Source organism: Macaca mulatta, chromosome 16, assembly GCF_049350105.2.
Source record: "Macaca mulatta isolate MMU2019108-1 chromosome 16, T2T-MMU8v2.0, whole genome shotgun sequence".
NCBI lineage: Eukaryota > Metazoa > Chordata > Mammalia > Primates > Cercopithecidae > Macaca > Macaca mulatta.
This window is the reverse complement of record NC_133421.1, coordinates 17,358,350-17,377,079: the sequence shown is the minus strand read 5'-3', so window position 1 is coordinate 17,377,079 and position 18,730 is coordinate 17,358,350. Positions and strand designations below refer to the sequence as shown.

Here is an 18,730-nt window from a genome sequence, read left to right as displayed (position 1 = left end):
AGTATTTCATAGTGTTCCCAGAACTTCCAAGCCCTCATTTATAGACTTGGGAGTTATTGGCTATTTTCTCTCCCTACACTTCATCATGAAAAGTTCAGAGGCTTTACATAGCCTCTTCCATAAAGACACCTGCTGTTGCCATTATGACCTTTTCTTTGGTGGCATGTTGAAAGTGGAACTTCTTTCTGAGGCTTGTGGTCTTCTGGTCTACAGCCTGGGCAGAAGTTCCAGATATTCTTGGATATATTTTTCATCTATCTGGAATTTCTATCACCTCCTACAAAGGAAACTCAGTGGGTGGTAGGAATAAGGTGCTAAGTAACTTTTTTTTTGGAATTTAGGTAACATCAGAACCAACTTCCATGCTCTCATATGCATGAGCACCTCTCCCCCTCATTGTACATCCGGCACTGAGGGTAGGTCCTGGCACATTGAAGGTGCCCAATAAATAAAATGCACAACAAAAAGATTTTTCCTTTTTATGTAAATATTACAGGTTCATTGCAAAGAAAAAAATTAACTTAAGAACACAGAAAAGAAAGTAAAAAACAAAAAAATCTGATACTCCACTAAAACAGAAATAACCATCATAAATTTTTTGGAGACCATCCTTTCATTCATCTCTCTCAAAAGTTCACATAAATACATAATATTACATATATAGTTTCATACCATACATGCAGCATTTACATTTTTCTGTTTTTATAGTCTCCCCTCCCCTTATTGCTAATTCTCCTTTTTTCACTCCCCTCAAGGTAATCAATATTAACAGCCTGGTGTATATTCTTCCATACCTGTCTCCATGTGCATCTAACCACACACACATAAATACAAAATAAATGGGTGTGATTATTTTAACAAAAATGATATATTGTATATATACATTTCTGTTATAAAGCAATTATTTATCAATACATTGTGGAAATACAGTGAAATCAGCTAGTATAGATATAGTTCATTTTTAAAATTACTCTCACACTGTTCCATAATAAGGATATGTCAGAATTTATCTAACCATTTCTCTATTAATAGGTATTCATTTGTTTGCAGTTGGGGCTTTGCCCCCCTCTACAAACAATACTTCAACAAACATGTTTATTTATATTCTTATGCATTGATGCTGCTTTTATTTCTATGGGACAGATCCCAAAAGTGAGACTGCTGGGTCTAAGAGTATATATGTTTTAAACTTTTCAATATATATTATTGGACTGCTGGTGGAAGTATGTTATATAACCTTTAGGTAATAGTACATGGTTTCCCAAACCCCAATGGCAAAAGATCTCTTAATTTCTGCCAAATCCATGAAGGGGAAGTTTCATCTCATTGAGCATTTCAATTTGCATTTCCCTGAGTAATTCTGAGGTTCAAAATCTTTTCATAGGATAATGATCACCTACAGTTGCTCTCCTATGAAGAACCATCCAGTCCAGAGGAATTAAAGACTTAAGTGTAAAAAATAAAATCATAAAAATCTTAAAAATAAATTTAGGATACTATGTATAACCTGGAATTAAGGAGATCTCTTTTCAGTAAAATGAGTCAATAAAAAATCTAAAAAGGAAATGATATATTTTCCTATAAAAATGTTGTGCCATTACCATAAAGTATAAAGACAAATGCTAGATTAAGAAAAACATCTGCTACATAATGAAAAAGGATTAATATCTAAAATATATAAAAAGCACCTCCAGGTTTATAAGACAGATAAATGAATAGAAAAATAGGCGAATACATATATAGGCAATTAACTAATGATAATTTGTTAAATGAGTAAAGTATAAAATCTGGATGAAGGCTTTCATTTGTTCATTATTTTCCTCTAGTGAGAGTTTCCTTATAACTTCTAAGATTTAATGTTATTAAATGATTTCCCACATAATTGTTTATAGTTACTCTATATACTTTCTGATGAATTCCTAATGAAGATTTTCCTATATTCATAAAATACAGTTTATAAGATTCATCTTGTGGAGTTGACATCTAGGTGAATGACTTATTGTTCTTTATATTAACTTACTTTCTCTCTGATGTATTATTTGATGTACAATAAGGCTTGAACTACTCCTGAAGGCTTTTCCACATTCATTACATTTATAGGGTTTTTCTCCAGTATGCATCCTCAAGTGTACAGTAAAGTCTGAGTTAGTTCTGAAGGCTTTTCCACATTCTTCACATTTATAGGGCCTCTCCCCAGTATGAATTCTCTGATGTAGGGTTAGCTGTGATAGAGTAATACAACCCTTTCCACATTCCTTACAGGTGTAGGGTTTTTCTCCAGTGTGTGTTCTCCAATGCACTGTAAGGTAAGAACCCCTCCTGAAGGCTTTTCCACAGACATCACACTTATAGGGCTTCTCTCCACTATGGATTTTCTGATGTTCTGTGACATGTACCATCTGGCTAAATGCTTTCCCACAGTCATTACATTTAAATGGTTTCTCTCCAGTATGTGTTCTTTGATGTGTATTAAAGCCTGAGTTACTTGTGAAAACCTTTCCACATTCATTACATTTATAGGGCTTCTCTCCAGTATGACTTCGTTGGTGCACAGTAAGCTGTGATGTATTAGTGAAGGCTTTCTCACATTCATTACATTTATATGGTTTTTCCCCAGTATGGGTCCTCTGATGTACAATAAGGTATGATTTAGTCCTAAAGGACTTTCCACAGTCATAACATTTATAGGGTTTCACTCCAGTATGAATTTTCTGATGCTCCTTGAGATGTACCATTTTGGTGAAGGCCCTCCCGCAGTCAGTACATGTATATGGTTTCTCTCCAGTGTGAATTCTCTGATGTACAGTTAAGTGTGATTTTATTCTGAAAGACTCCCCACATTCATTGCACAGGTAAGGTTTCTCTTCAGTATGAATACGCTGATGTAGAATTAGAGAATAAGAACGCATGAAGGCCTTTCCACATTCATTACATTTATAAGGTTTCTCTCCTGTATGCATTCTGTGGTGTACAGTAAGGCATGAATAATTAATGAATGCTTTCCCACATTCATTACATTTATAGGGTTTTTCTCCTGTGTGAATTCGCTGATGTTCTGTGAAATCTGCAATGCGGTTGAATGCTTTCCCACATTCATTACATTCATAGGGTTTTTCCCCACTGTGAGTTCTTATATGTACGATAAGGCTTGAATTACTTCGATAGGCTTTTCCACATTCATTACATCTAAAAGGTTTCTCTCCAGTATGAATCCTCTGATGCACATTAAAAATTGTGGTGTTCTTAAAAGACTTCCCACACTCATTGCACTGATACGGTTTCTCTTCAGTGTGGGTCTTCTGATGTACACTAAGATATGACTTGTTCCTAAAGGCTTTCCCACAGTCATCACATTTGCAGGGTTTCTCACCATTGTGAGTTTCCTGATGTCTTGCAAGTTTTGATTTATCACTAAAAGCTTTCCCGCATTCATTACATTTATAGGGTTTCTCCCCAGTATGAATTCTCTGATGTAGGGTTAGCTGTGATAGAGTAATACAACCCTTTCCACATTCCTTACAGGTGTAGGGTTTTTCTCCAGTGTGTGTTCTCCAATGCACTGTAAGGTAAGAACCCCTCCTGAAGGCTTTTCCACAGACATCACACTTATAGGGCTTCTCTCCACTATGGATTTTCTGATGTTCTGTGACATGTACCATCTGGCTAAATGCTTTCCCACAGTCATTACATTTAAATGGTTTCTCTCCAGTATGTGTTCTTTGATGTGTATTAAAGCCTGAGTTACTTGTGAAAACCTTTCCACATTCATTACATTTATAGGGCTTCTCTCCAGTATGACTTCGTTGGTGCACAGTAAGCTGTGATGTATTAGTGAAGGCTTTCTCACATTCATTACATTTATATGGTTTTTCCCCAGTATGGGTCCTCTGATGTACAATAAGGTATGATTTAGTCCTAAAGGACTTTCCACAGTCATAACATTTATAGGGTTTCACTCCAGTATGAATTTTCTGATGCTCCTTGAGATGTACCATTTTGGTGAAGGCCCTCCCGCAGTCAGTACATGTATATGGTTTCTCTCCAGTGTGAATTCTCTGATGTACAGTTAAGTGTGATTTTATTCTGAAAGACTCCCCACATTCATTGCACAGGTAAGGTTTCTCTTCAGTATGAATACGCTGATGTAGAATTAGAGAATAAGAACGCATGAAGGCCTTTCCACATTCATTACATTTATAAGGTTTCTCTCCTGTATGCATTCTGTGGTGTACAGTAAGGCATGAATAATTAATGAATGCTTTCCCACATTCATTACATTTATAGGGTTTTTCTCCTGTGTGAATTCGCTGATGTTCTGTGAAATTTGCAATGCGGTTGAATGCTTTCCCACATTCATTACATTCATAGGGTTTTTCCCCACTGTGAGTTCTTATATGTACAATAAGGCTTGAATTACTTCTATAGGCTTTTCCACATTCATTACATCTAAAAGGTTTCTCTCCAGTATGAATCCTCTGATGCACATTAAAAATTGTGGTGTTCTTAAAAGACTTCCCACACTCATTGCACTGATACGGTTTCTCTTCAGTGTGGGTCTTCTGATGTACACTAAGATATGACTTGTTCCTAAAGGCTTTCCCACAGTCATCACATTTGCAGGGTTTCTCACCATTGTGAGTTTCCTGATGTCTTGCAAGTTTTGATTTATCACTAAAAGCTTTCCCGCATTCATTACATTTATAGGGTTTCTCCCCAGTATGAATTCTCTGATGTAGGGTTAGCTGTGATAGAGTAATACAACCCTTTCCACATTCCTTACAGGTGTAGGGTTTTTCTCCAGTGTGTGTTCTCCAATGCACTGTAAGGTAAGAACCCCTCCTGAAGGCTTTTCCACAGACATCACACTTATAGGGCTTCTCTCCACTATGGATTTTCTGATGTTCTGTGACATGTACCATCTGGCTAAATGCTTTCCCACAGTCATTACATTTAAATGGTTTCTCTCCAGTATGTGTTCTTTGATGTATATTAAAGCCTGAGTTACTTGTGAAAACCTTTCCACATTCATTACATTTATAGGGCTTCTCTCCAGTATGACTTCGTTGGTGCACAGTAAGCTGTGATGTATTAGTGAAGGCTTTCTCACATTCATTACATTTATATGGTTTTTCCCCAGTATGGGTCCTCTGATGTACAATAAGGTATGATTTAGTCCTAAAGGACTTTCCACAGTCATAACATTTATAGGGTTTCACTCCAGTATGAATTTTCTGATGCTCCTTGAGATGTACCATTCTGGTGAAGGCCCTCTCGCAGTCAGTACATTTATATGGTTTCTCTCCAGTGTGAATTCTCTGATGTACAGTTAAGTATGATTTTATTCTGAAAGACTCCCCACATTCATTGCACAGGTAAGGTTTCTCTTCAGTATGAATACGCTGATGTAGAATTAGAGAATAAGAACGCATGAAGGCCTTTCCACATTCATTACATTTATAAGGTTTCTCTCCTGTATGCATTCTGTGGTGTACAGTAAGGCATGAATAATTAATGAATGCTTTCCCACATTCATTACATTTATAGGGTTTTTCTCCTGTGTGAATTCGCTGATGTTCTGTGAAATTTGCAATGCGGTTGAATGCTTTCCCACATTCATTACATTCATAGGGTTTTTCCCCACTGTGAGTTCTTATATGTATGATAAGGCTTGAATTACTTCTATAGGCTTTTCCACATTCATTACATCTAAAAGGTTTCTCTCCAGTATGAATCCTCTGATGCACATTAAAAATTGTGGTGTTCTTAAAAGAATTCCCACACTCATTGCACTGATACGGTTTCTCTTCAGTGTGGGTCTTCTGATGTACACTAAGATATGACTTGTTCCTAAAGGCTTTCCCACAATCATCACATTTGTAGGGTTTCTCACCATCGTGAGTTTCCTGATGTCTTGCAAGTTTTGATTTATCACTAAAAGCTTTCCCACATTCATTACATTTATAGGGTTTCTCTCCAGTTTGAATTCTCTGGTGCTGATTAAGACGGGCACACTGGCTAAAAGATTTCCCACACACATTACACTGATAAGGTTTCTCTTTAGTGTGAATTCTCTGATGTACCATAAGTGACGAGGAAGCAATGAAGGCCTTTCCACATTCATTACATTTATAGGGTTTTTCTCCAGTGTGGATTTTTTTGTGCTGACTGAGATATGAAGGCTGGCTGAATGTTTTCCCACATTCATTACATTCATAAGGTTTTTCTTTAGTATGAGTTCTTTGATGTTGAATGAGCAATGACCTATAACGAAAGGCCTTTTCGCATGTACCACATTTGTAGGGTTTTTCCCTATTATTGGATTTTTTCCCCAAAGTAAGTTCTGAAGTCTGCCTTATGGCTTTGCTGCCTTTCATCTCCTTGCAAATTATCTTCCCCAAACGGGTATCTGTAACCAAATTTAAATTCTCTGTGAAATTTTCCTCTTGTGTTTGGCATCTGCTGTGAAGCTCTTCGGTGGCAATGCCTGGTTCTGGAATAAGAACAGATTCAAATCTAAAGCCTCTTTGACTAGTGGGAGTCTTCTTGAGTGGAATTATTCTTTGACTCAAATGATTCTCCTGATTATTTTGTAATCTCAATATCCTATCATTCCATTTCCATAACCCTTCCACTCTGGAATCCCACAGACCATTCTCCGTAAGTTTCTCTAGTACGGCATCCTGTGATAAATCTTCAGAAATATCCTTTGTTCGTGTAGCATTCTTGGTTGCAGGTTTGGGCTCCATGTCTGGAATAAAAAAGAGATAAATCAAGTAATTCCTTTCTTAAGCTGGAGCAATCTCACTAAAGAGAACAATAAAAATAATAAATACATGGATAATGAATATATGGTTTTAATTGCTTTCACACTTGTTTTCTAGTGAGAAGAAGGTAGGGTTAAGGGAGGCTGGTTTAGCAAAAACTAAAGTAGAAAATTCACTGAAACTTTCCTGTTAAAAAAGTCCATTCAGCTAGGCACAGTGGCTCATGCCTATAATCTCAGCACTTGGGAGGCCAAGGTGAGAGAATTGCTTGAGTTCAGGAGTTTGAGACCAGTCTGGGCAATACAGCAAAACACTGTCTCTACAAAAAAAATACAAAAATTAGCCAGGCATGATAGTGTGCACCTGTAGTCCCAGTTACTTGTGACGCTGAGGTGGGAGGATTGCTTGATTCCAGGAGGTGGAGGTTGCAGTGAGCCAAGATTGTGTCACTACACTCTACCCTGGGTGACAGAGCAAGACTGACTCAAAAAAAAAAAAAAACAGTGTTGCAGGAAGTCAGGGACCTCTAATGGAGGGACTGACTGAAGCCCTGGCAGAATGTGAAGATTTCATGGACATTTATCACTTCCCCAACCAATACTTTTGTGATTTCCTATGCCTGTCTTTAATCTCTTAATCCCACCATCTTCGTAAGCTGAGGATAAATGTTGCCTCAGGACCTTGTGATGATTGTGTTAACTGCACAAATTGTTTACAGAGCATGTGTGTTTGAACAATATCAAATCTAGGCACCTTAAGAACAGGATAACAGCGATTTTCAAGGAACAGGGGAGAGAACCTTAAAGTCTGGCTGCCTGTAGGCTGGGCAGGACAGAGCCATATTTCTCTTATTACTGAAAACAGGTAAGAGAAGTATCGCTGAATTCTTTCCCCAGTAAGGAATATTAATAATTAACAGCCCTGGGAAAAGAATACATTCCCAGGGAAGGCCTCTGAAATGGCCTCCCTGGGAGTGTCTGCCTTTATGCAGATGTAGATAGGGATGAAACATGCCCTAGTCTCCTGCAGCACCCCTGGCTTGCTAGGATGAGGAAATTCCAGCCTGGCAAATTCTAGTCAGACCGGTTCTCTACTCTTGAACCCTGTCAAAATGTTTATCAATGACAATGTGTACACAGCAGGACACAGAAGTTCATTAGTGATTCTAGTTTCGCCCTGACCTTGTGATCTCACCCTGACTTCCTGCCTTGTGATCTTTTGTTGCCCTTAAGCATGTGATCTCCGTGACCCACACTCTATTCGTACACTCCCTCCCCTTTTGAAAATCACTAATAAAAACTTGCTCATTTTGCAGCTTAGGGGGCATCACGGAACCTGCTGACATGTGATGTCTCCCCCAGACACCCAGCTTTAAAATTTCTCTCTTTTGTACTCTTTCCCTTTATTTCTCAGACTGGCCGACACTTAAAGAAATAGAAAAGAACCCACGTCAAATTATCGGGGGCAGGTTCCCCCAATAAAAAAGTCCATTTGTGATTTAGACCCAACTATTTTAGATGGTATTCTTCAACTTTTGACAAGCTCAAACACTGTCATACTCTCCTGCTATTTACTCCACAAACCAGACATTAGTTCCCAACCATACTTTCTATTTGTCTTTTTTTTTTTTTTTTTTTTTTGAGACAGAGTCTTGCTGTGACACCCAGGCTAGAGTTCAATGGTGCGATCTCGGCTCACTGCAACCTCCGCCTCCTGGGTTCAAGCAATTCTCCTGTCTCAGCCTCCTGAGTAGGTGGGACAACAGGCATGTGCCACCACGCCCAGCTGATTTTTGTATTTTTAGTAAAGATGGGGTTTTGCCATGTTGGCCAGGCTGGTCTTGAACTCCTGACCTCAGGTGATCCACCCACCTCAGCCTCCCAAAGTGCTGGGATTACAGGCATGAGCCACCATGCTTGGCCTCTATTTGTTCTCATTCTTGATTGACTAGCTTTGTTGTGAGGGCTTTCTCAAATTTCACCGGCAGAATAGTTTATTCAAGTCTTTGTATATACCTTTTAATAAAACTTTTATGGAAAAAAACACTGATTTTCAAAAAGAGCTAAACAATAAACTAATCAAAAGTTAATATTTATACTTACTATTTCATATAGTGATAATTATTTAATTAAGGGTAGATTTAACAACGTTTTTATGGCCCTAAGAACTTTTCTGCTAGTTTGTCAAAAATTCATTAAAAATTACACTGTGGGATACTGGTCTTATAATGTGTTTGTGTATGCAATTTAATATTTTATTTTTAAGACACTTTAATGCTTTTTAAAACTTCTAATTCATTTTCAGGTAATTATGCCTCAATGTTTAAATATAAGTTCAATAAAAGCTCTTGTTGATGGTAGAATGGTTTTATGACTTTTTTTTTTTTTTTTTTTGAGGCAGTGTCACTCTGTTGCCCAGGCTGGAATACAGTGGCACGATCTCAGTTCACTGCAACCTCCACCTCCTGGGTTCAAGCGATTCCTGTGCTTCAGCTTCTGAAGTAGTTGGAATTACAGGCATGCACCACCACACCCAGCTAATTTTTCTTATTTTTAGTAGAGAAAGTATTTTGCTGTGTTGGCCAGGATGGTCTCCAACTCCTGGCCTCAAGTGATCCACCCTCCTCGGCCTTCCAAAGTGCTGGGGTTACAGATGTGAGCCACTGTGCCCAGCCAATTTGATGATTTTAAAACTCATTTTTAAACAGTATGATTTGTCTACGTTATTTTACTTTTATAACATTTAAATTAATATTTTGTTATGTTGTTGCTATTTATCACTCTTACTTTTAAATAGTTTTAATTAGTTTGAGCATATTTTTTGCTCTCATAGGATATTATATTGCCAGTATCTGATAAAAGAAAACAAAACTTTTGTTGTCAGAAAAAAAGCTATAAGGCTGAGTGTGGTGGCTCATGCCTGTAATCCCAGCACTTTGGGAGGCTGAGGCAGGAAGACTACTTGAGCCCAGGAGTTTAAGACCAGCTTTGGCAACACAGTGAGACCCCATCTCTACAAAAAATTAAAAATGAGCTTGGCATGGTGGCACACACTTGTAGTCCTAAATATTTAGAAGGCTAAAGCTGGAGGATCCCTGAAGCCCAGGAGGTTGAAGCTACAGTAAGCTATGATCTACACTGCACTACAGCCTGGGTGACAAAGTGAAACCCTGTCTCAAATAAATAAATAAAAGAAGGCCAGGCATGGTGGCTCATGCCTGTAATCCCAGCACTTTGGGAGGCCGAGGTGGGCAGATCACCTGGGGTCAGGGGTTCGAGACCAGCCTGGCCAACATGGTGAAACCCCACCTCAACACAAAAATTAGCTGGGTGTGGTGGCACACGCTTGTAATCCCAGCTACTCAGGAGGCTGAGGAAGGAAAATTGCTTGAACCTGGTCAGGAGGTCAGGAGACGGAGGTTGTAGGGAGCCGGGATTGCACCACTGCACTCCAGCCTGGGTGACAGAGCAACACTCCATCTCAAATAAATAAATAAATAAATAAATAAATAAATAAAATAAAATAAAAGAAGAAGAAAAGCTATAGAAAACATGTGTAGCACCAATTTGGAATTCAGAAACTAATAATAAATGTAAAAGGCCAAAAGAATATGAAGTTGGAAAGCAGAAAAATAATGAAAAACTTGCAAACATTAGAAAAGGAGACATCCAGGATAGGGTGAAAAGGTCTATCACAGATGTAACCAGAGTCCTAGAAGGTTAAAAAGAGAAGTGAGAGAGAATGGACAGAAGCTAAGTCAAAGAAACAATGTATTAGAATTTTCCACAACAGATAAAAAAAAAAATCAAGTCACAAATCATAGAAGCCAAATGAATCTTCAGCATGAGAAAGATGAAGAAAACTATACTAAAGTATACAGTAGTAAAACCACTGAAAACTAAACTCTTAAAAGCAGCCAAAAAAAGAGAGACAGGGCCAGGAACGGTGGCTTATGCCTGTAATCCCAGCACTTTCGGAGGCCAAGGTGGGCGGATCACCTGAGGTCAGGACTTCGAGATCAGCCTGGCCAATACAGTGAGACCCCGTCTCTACCAAAAATACAAAAATTAGCTGAGCATGGTGGTAGGTGCCTGTAGTCCCAGCTACTCAGGAGGCTGAGGCAGGAGAATCACTTGAACCCGGGAGGCAGAGTTTGCAGTGAGCTGAGATCACGCCACTGTACGCCAGCCTGGGCGACAGAGCAAGACTCCATCTCAAAAAAAAAAAAAAAAAAAAAAAAAAAGAGACAGAGATATCCGGTTTTGTTTTTTGTTTTTGTTTTTAAAAAAAAACAGAGTCTTGCTCTGTCGCCCAGGTTGGAGTGCAGTGGATAGGATTACAGGTGGGTGCCACAATGCCCGGCTAATTTTTGTATTTTTAGTAGAGATGGGATTTTGCCATGTTTCCCAGGCTTGTCGTGAACGCCTGACCCCAAGTGATCCACCCACCTCGGCCTCCCAACACCTGGTCAAAGACAGATGTCCTTTAACGAGCAACAATTAGATCAGCGGTTACAAATTATAACCAATTTGGCCCACTGTCTGTTTCTGTATAGCCAGCAAGATAAGAATGATTTTTTGGCCGGGCGCGGTGGCTCAAGCCTGTAATCCCAGCACGTTGGGAGGCCGAGACGGGCGGATCACGAGGTCAGCAGATCGAGACCATCCTGGCCAACACGGTGAAACCCCGTCTCTACTAAAAAAATACAAAAAATTAGGCGGGCGCCTGTAGTCCCAGCTCCTCCGGAGGCTGAGGCAGCGTAAACCCGGGAGGCGGAGCTTGCAGTGAATTGAGATCCGGCCACTGCACTCCAGCCGGGACGACAGAGCGAGTCTCTGTCTCAAAAAAAAAAAAAAAAAAAGAATGATTTTTTATATTTTATTTATTTATTTACTTTCTTACTTATTTTGAGACCGAGTCTTACTCTGTCACCCAGGCTGGCGTGCAGTGGGCAATCTCAGCTCACTACAACCTCCGCCTCCTGGGTTCAAGTGATTCTTGTGCCGCTGCCTTCTGAGTAGCTGGGATTACAGGCCAGTGCCACCATGCCTAGCTAAAATTTGTATTTTTAGTAGAGACGGGTTTCACCATGTTGCCCAGGCTGGTCTCAAACTCCTGGCCTCAAGTGATCTGCCTGCCTTGGCCTCCCAAAGTGCTGGGATTACAAGCACGAGCCACCACGCCTGGCCAAATTTCACATTTAAAGTGGTTGAAAAATATATGAAAAGAATGATGCTGTGACACATTAAAAATGTATGAAATTCAAATTTCAGAGTCCGTAAGTGAAGTTTTAGTGGAGCACAACCACACTACTTGGTTAATGTGTTGCCTATGGATTCCTTGGTGCTAAAATGGCAGAGTGGAGAAGTTGCAGCAGAGAGTCCTTATGATCCAGCAAAGCTGAAAATGTTGCTGCCTTGCCTTTTATATAAAAGTTTAGACAGATGGTTCACTTCTCAACAGGTTCTACATAAGACAGAAAACAACAAATGATACCTTTGAAATGCTGAAAAAATGTAACCGCAAATCTAAAATTCCAAGCTTACCAAAAATATCCTCCCAAAATGAAGGTCAAATGAAAATATTTTTAGAAAAAAAAAGAGAAGAGGCTAGGCATGGTGGCTCACGCCTGTAATCCCAGCACTTTGGGAGGCCGAGGTGGGCAGATCTCATGAGGCTAGGAGTTCGAGACTGGCCTGACCAACATGGAGAAACCCCGTCTCTCCTAAAAATACAAAATTAGCCTGGCATGGTGGCATATGCTTGCAATCCCAGCTACTCGGGAGGCTGAGGAAGGAGAATCGCTTGAACCTGGGAGATGGAGGTTGTAGTGAGCCAAGATCGTGCATTGCACTCCAGCCTGGGCAACAAGAGCAAAACTCCATCTCAAAAGAAAAAAATAAAAAAGAAAAACAAAAGAGAGTATGGCACAAGTATATCTGAGTAAAAGGAAATATTAAAGAGTGTTTTTTAGGCAGAAGAAAAATAATCTCAGATACAAGCTCAGCATTAAAAAAAACAAAGAGAAAGGAAAGGCAAAAACGTGGGTAAGTTTAAATGAACATTGACTGCATAAAGCATAATAATATTTTACGTGATTTGACATATATAGAATTAAAATATATAATTTCAATAATGTATGTGAGGTTAAATGGAATAAGCTGTTCTAAGATCCTTTTATTGCTTGGGAAGAGGGAAAAACCTATATATAACTATTGAATCACGGAGGCAGACTTTCATCTCAGGGTTAATCACTGAACAAATAATTTAAAATGTTATGATTACCAAGTGATCAGAGAGGGCAAATAGAACAATAAAAAGTGATAAATCTAAAGAAAGGCATGAATGGAAAGAAAAAGAATACAGAATGGGCAAAATGCTTTCACAGTTAAATGTAAATGTACTATGTATAAATAGACTGAACACTCCAAAAGACAGGAACTGTCAGATTGGTTAAAATATTAACAATAGGCCAGGCGCAGTGGCTCACGCCTGTAATCCCAGTACTTTGGGAGGCCAAGGCGGGTGGATCACTTGAGGTCAAGAGATCGAGACCAATCTGGCCAGCATGGTAAAACCCTGTCTCTACTAAAAATAGAAAATTAGCTGGACGTGGTAGCAGATGCCTGTAATCCCAGCGACTTGGGAGGCTGAGGCAGGAGAATCGCTTGAACCCAGGAGGCAGAGTTTGTGGTGAGCCGAGATTGCGTCATTGCACTCCAACCTGGGCGACAAGAGCGAAACTCAGCCTCAAAAAAAAAAAAAAAAGAAAAAAAAAATTAACAACATACTACTTATAAAATAAAGACAAAAAGTACAAGAATACACAGAAGGTGAAAGTGAGCAGATGAAAAAAGATATACCATACAAACAACAACCAAAAGAAAGATGCTGTAGTGATATTAACATCAGACAAAACAGACTTTAAGGCAAAAACTATTAAGAAATGAGATACTTCATAATGACAAAAGCCAATTTACCATAAAGATAACAATTATAACTTTGTATTTACATAATAACATAGCTTCAAATACAGAAAGCAAAAAATTAAATGAACTAAATAGGAAACAAATGTATAGTCTCACTAGCAGACTTTAAAAAATCTTTCTCAACTGATAGAATAAGCTGTAAGTACACAGATTTTAACAACGTAATTAACAAACTTAATCTCCTGACACATCTAGAAATTATACTTAATACGTATAGGCTATAAATTTTTTTCAAGAGCACAAAATGCTTACAAAATTCTGCAAAGACTGACATAATTCAGAGCATCTTGTCTGACCATAATAGAATTAAAGTTAATAAGATTGTTAGAAAATTCCCAAATGGCACAAAATTAAGAAAAACATTTAAAAATAACTGAAGGATAAAAGATATCACAATAGAAATATAACATATTTTCCACTCAAAAATTATGAAGATGCTACATAAAAAAATGTGATACAGTTCTGATAGCCCTAAACAATTAGAAAAGAACAGCTGAAAATCAATGATATAAGTTATCTAATTCAAGAGGTTAGAAAAGATCCACAAATTAAGCTCTAAGAATGGAATAAAATAATAAAGAACAGAAAGTAATAAAACTCAAACATACAAGAAAAAGGACTAAAAACAGTAATGTTTTTAAAAGCCAAGTAATGTCATGCATGGTGGCTCACATCTGAAATCCCAGCAATTTGGGAGGCCAAGGTGGGAGGATAGCTTGAGCCCAGGAGTTTGAGAACATCTTGGTCAACATAGTGAGACCCCTCTACAAAACATAAAAATCTTAGGTGGTGGTGTGTGCCTCTAATCCCAGCTATGTAGGAGGATGAGGCAGGAGGATCACTTGAGCCCAGAAGTTCGAGGCTGCAGTGAGCTATGATCATGCCACTGCATTCCAGCCTAGGTGACAGAATGAGACCCGGTCTCAAAGAAAAAAAAACAGTTGAGTAAGATTGATAAACTCTAGCAAGACTGAGTAAGATAAAATAAAGAAAACACAAAAAACCAGTATCAGGAATAAGAAGTGGCACATTACTTCAGATCCGTATAAACATTTAAATGATAAGCAGAAGATAGTATGCCAATAAATTTAAAAATTAAACAGAACAATCCCTAAACATAATTTGCTAAACTAAAACAAAAAGAAATAGGAAATAGGAAAAGTCCTAAGTACTGAAGGTATACAAGCTATAATTAAACACTTTTCCCAATAAAAGCTTCAGGCCAAGATGGCTTCCCTGGTGAATTCCACTACCATAAAAAATAACTTTCCCTCTCTCACAACTTTTTCTTCCCTCACCATAAGCTGATGATCTTGCCTCACATTTTAGAAAATATGGCAGCTATCATAATAGCGGCCTCAATCTTCCTGCCCTCAACTGACCTGCAGGTGCACCCATCTTCTCCACCTTTCTCAGTATTACAACACAGGAGGTGACCTCTCCACCTATTAAAGGTAAATCCCCCTTTCCATTCTAGATTTTATCTCCTTTAACCCTGTCAAACACTTTAGTCCTTCATCTTTGTCTTGCAACATCAATGTCGCTCTCTCCATTAAGGCGATCCTATCAGCACTCAAACATGTCATAGCAGCTCCCATCTCAAAAATAAAACAAGTGTTTTTTCTTGACTCCATTCTTTCCTTTAGCCACTGCTCCATTTCTCTTTCCCTCTTCACAGGGGAAAAAAAAGTCCCTCTCTAAAAAGTTATCTAAAACTATCTCTAATGTCTACTTTTCACTCAATCTTTTAAGCATAAATAATATCTGATATATAAAAATATGTAATGCATGTGTGGGTTGTTCATGGCATCATAATAAAATGAATCAGAATCTATTTATTTCTTTCCATCTCCACTACCATCACCCTAATCTTCCTCTCATCTCCTGGATAGACTATTGTAACAACCTTTTAACTTACTGCCTGCTTTATGCCTCAAGTTTAATCTCTATAAACAGGGTTATTTTCTAAAAACCCTGCAGTAAAATCTCTCCATGCTTTGGAATTCACTTAGATCATCTACAAAGCCCTGCACAGGCAGGCTCCTACATCTCTAATCTTATTCTGTACCAGTTTCCGCTCACTTTAGTCACAGCAGCTTCCTTTTGATTTCCAGAATACATGGCCTTCTTTGCTGTATTAGATCCTTTGCATTGTTGTTCCCTTAGCCTGGAATACTTCCCTTTTCCTCTTCCCCTCCCTGGCTTCTTCTTCTGACCCTTCAGGTCTCAGCTCAAATGTCACCTCTTCAGAAGCTCCCCTGACCACCCTGTTTGAAGGTGTCCTCATCCCACCCCAGTTACTCTTTCCTATCCTCCAATTTATCTCACAGCTGGGAGGTATGGCAACCATCATTTAGTTTGTTTTTATTTATTTGCCAAATTTCTGTTTCTCAAAATTTAATCTTCATGAAGGCGGGGACCTGGTCCATTTTATTAGGTGCTGTAGCCCTTGTACCTAAGCCAGTTCACAGCATACAGATGTATAATATTGATTAAATACATCAATACTATATTTTGATTCTCAACTGATTTCTTGTTTGTATTCTCAATTAGTTAAGAACCTGGAGGACAGGTGGTGGGTTCCTCCAAAGTTTCTGCAGCCTTGCAGGTGAAGAAAACTAAATAATGAGTAAATAAGTTTGCCTTAAGAGAAATCAGTGGGGACCCTTATGAAAGCATTTTCAGGCAAATGAAGGAAGAAATGTCAGATAATGGTGAAACAAATGAGAAACATAAAGTTAACTGGAGAAGATAGACCTGAAAGGGATATTTTGTGTATGTTTGAATGAAGAACAAAATAATAATTATGAAAAGCATGTCCCCAGGAAAGCAGAATAGGATGAGATGGTTCCCAAAAGTGGAGGACAGAGAGAGAGGATAAGAGAAGATGGGGGTGAGAGAGACAGGCAGCGAGATGGGGGATCTCTTCCTCTGAGACAGCTTTGAACAAATATATCTTTAAAAGTTTTTCAGATGTTGTGTTGAACATCCCCCTATAGTCTGTTACTTCAAATAAATCCCATCTTCTTGGTTCTGTTTAACTCACCAGGATAGGGAATTCTTGAAATTTCTGTCATTGTCACCCATGGTTCTTTCCCATTCTCCAAATGAGATATCATGTCTGGTTTGGAAACTGCAAGCCCTGTCCAGAGAAAAATAAACAGGATTTGATTGGAGCCATGAGCAAGAACTCCTGCCAAATTCAGTCTCAGTTCTTAATCTTCCATGCAGAATGACCATTACAGGAAGCTCTAGAGCCGCACTGTCCAATACAGTTGCCAGTTGTCACATATGGCTATTTAAATTTGAATTTAAATTAAATAAAATTAAGTAAAATCTAAAATTCAGTTCTTCAGACGGACTAGCCAAATTTCAAGTGCTCAAAAGGCACAAGTGAGGCTGGGTGCGGTGGCTCATGTCTGCAATCCCAGCACTTTGGGAGGCCGAGGCAGGCGGATCACGAGGTCAGGAGATCAAGACCATCCTGGCTAACACGGTGAAATCCCATCTCTACTAAAAATGCAAAAAATTAGCCAGGCGTGGCGGCGGGCGCCTGTAGTCCCAGCTACTTGGGAGGCTGAGGCAGGAGAATGGCATGAACCCCGGAGGTGGAGCTTGTAGTAAGCTGAGATCGCGCCAATGCACTCCAGCCTGGGCAACTGAGCGAGACTCCGTCTCACAAAAAAAAAAAAAAAAAAAAAAAAAATAGGCACAAGTGACTAGTACCTGCCATATTGTACAGTGATGTTTTAGACAATTACAAAGACATCCCAAAGGAGCTCAACACTATGATTCTGGTTTGGTGGGATAACAGATTATGGGAATAATCTAGTGAGTTTAGAAAGAAATTGAATACATTTGTTTCTTTCTTCTAGAGGTACTGATAACTTCCATTTAAGGAAGTGACTAGAAAATACTTCGGTCCAAAATCTGTGGGGTTGTCAACAATCTCCAAGATTCCAGAGAAGTATGTTTCTTACTCTACAATGGGCAGATCATGTAGTTAAAAGTGAGGAATAGCATAACCCAACAATGTGCCCCTAAGATCAAGTACTTCAGTTAAATACTTTAGAGGCCTTTTATCTTTGGCAAACCCGGTCAAATGGGCAGATCAATCAACACAGAAGAGAAGTTATCCTTACCCAGGGAGACCAGATTCCTGTAATTCTCTAGCATCACATCCTTGTGCAGGTTCCTCTGTGTAGGGTCCATCAATCTCCACTCCTCCAATGTGAAGTCTATAGCCACATCCTTAAATGTCACTGATTCCTAAAACAATTACACTGTGATCATTTAGAGACTATACAATTAGACTTGTTAGGCAGAATTATACATTAAAAACTGGGGAAGAGCCCCAGAAACCAGAATCACCAAATGATTATGTAGGTCAACCAGTTCATCCCTTATAGGATGTATCAATCTCTCCAGTGACAAGAACTTGAAGCCATAATATGCTGCCTATATAATCTTCAGAGTTTCATCTGATAGCAGAATTTCTTTTCAGACCAAGTCTGGCTTCCTATCAATTATAAAGATTGGCTCCACTATATTATCTGGAGTCAAACAGCATAGTTTCCTCCTTCCCTAGAAAGTATTTAAAATATTTGATAACAGCGAGCAGTTTCTACCCAAATCATCTTTCTTCCTTAAAACCCTGGCTTATCTAAAATATCAATTTTCTTTCAGTTCTAATCTATAGACTATGACTTACTAAAAGATATATTTTATCATTTGTATTATGGATATAGAATACTATAAGCTTTCTCTTTGAAAAAGAAAAATAAAAAATCAAGGAACTTTGGGGAAGTTCTTTGGTCAGGATATATACACATATTAAAAAATGGAAGACTAGGCCATAAACATTTTTAATGGTTACCTACTGGAGAAAAGAGGGAGCAGAGAGGACTGGAATGAAAGCTAGACTCCTTTGGCTATTTGTTTTGTAGATTGGACTTTTGGACCATTTAAATACTTTAT

General features: G+C 38.6%; 1 protein-coding gene across 1 annotated transcript in view; it reads right to left on the bottom strand.

Moving 5' to 3' along the window:
* Positions 1-465: 465 nt before the first annotated feature.
* LOC697042 (uncharacterized) overlaps positions 466-18,730 on the bottom strand; it is a 49,712-nt gene continuing 31,447 nt past the window's right edge. The window contains exons 4-6 of the mRNA XM_028836042.2: positions 17,896-18,022; positions 16,800-16,895; positions 466-6,748 (exon numbers count right to left, since the gene is read on the bottom strand). Of these exons, the coding sequence (XP_028691875.2) occupies positions 2,007-6,748; positions 16,800-16,895; positions 17,896-18,022 (4,965 nt within the window). The 3' untranslated portion in view covers positions 466-2,006. The remainder of the gene's footprint in view (positions 6,749-16,799; positions 16,896-17,895; positions 18,023-18,730) is intronic.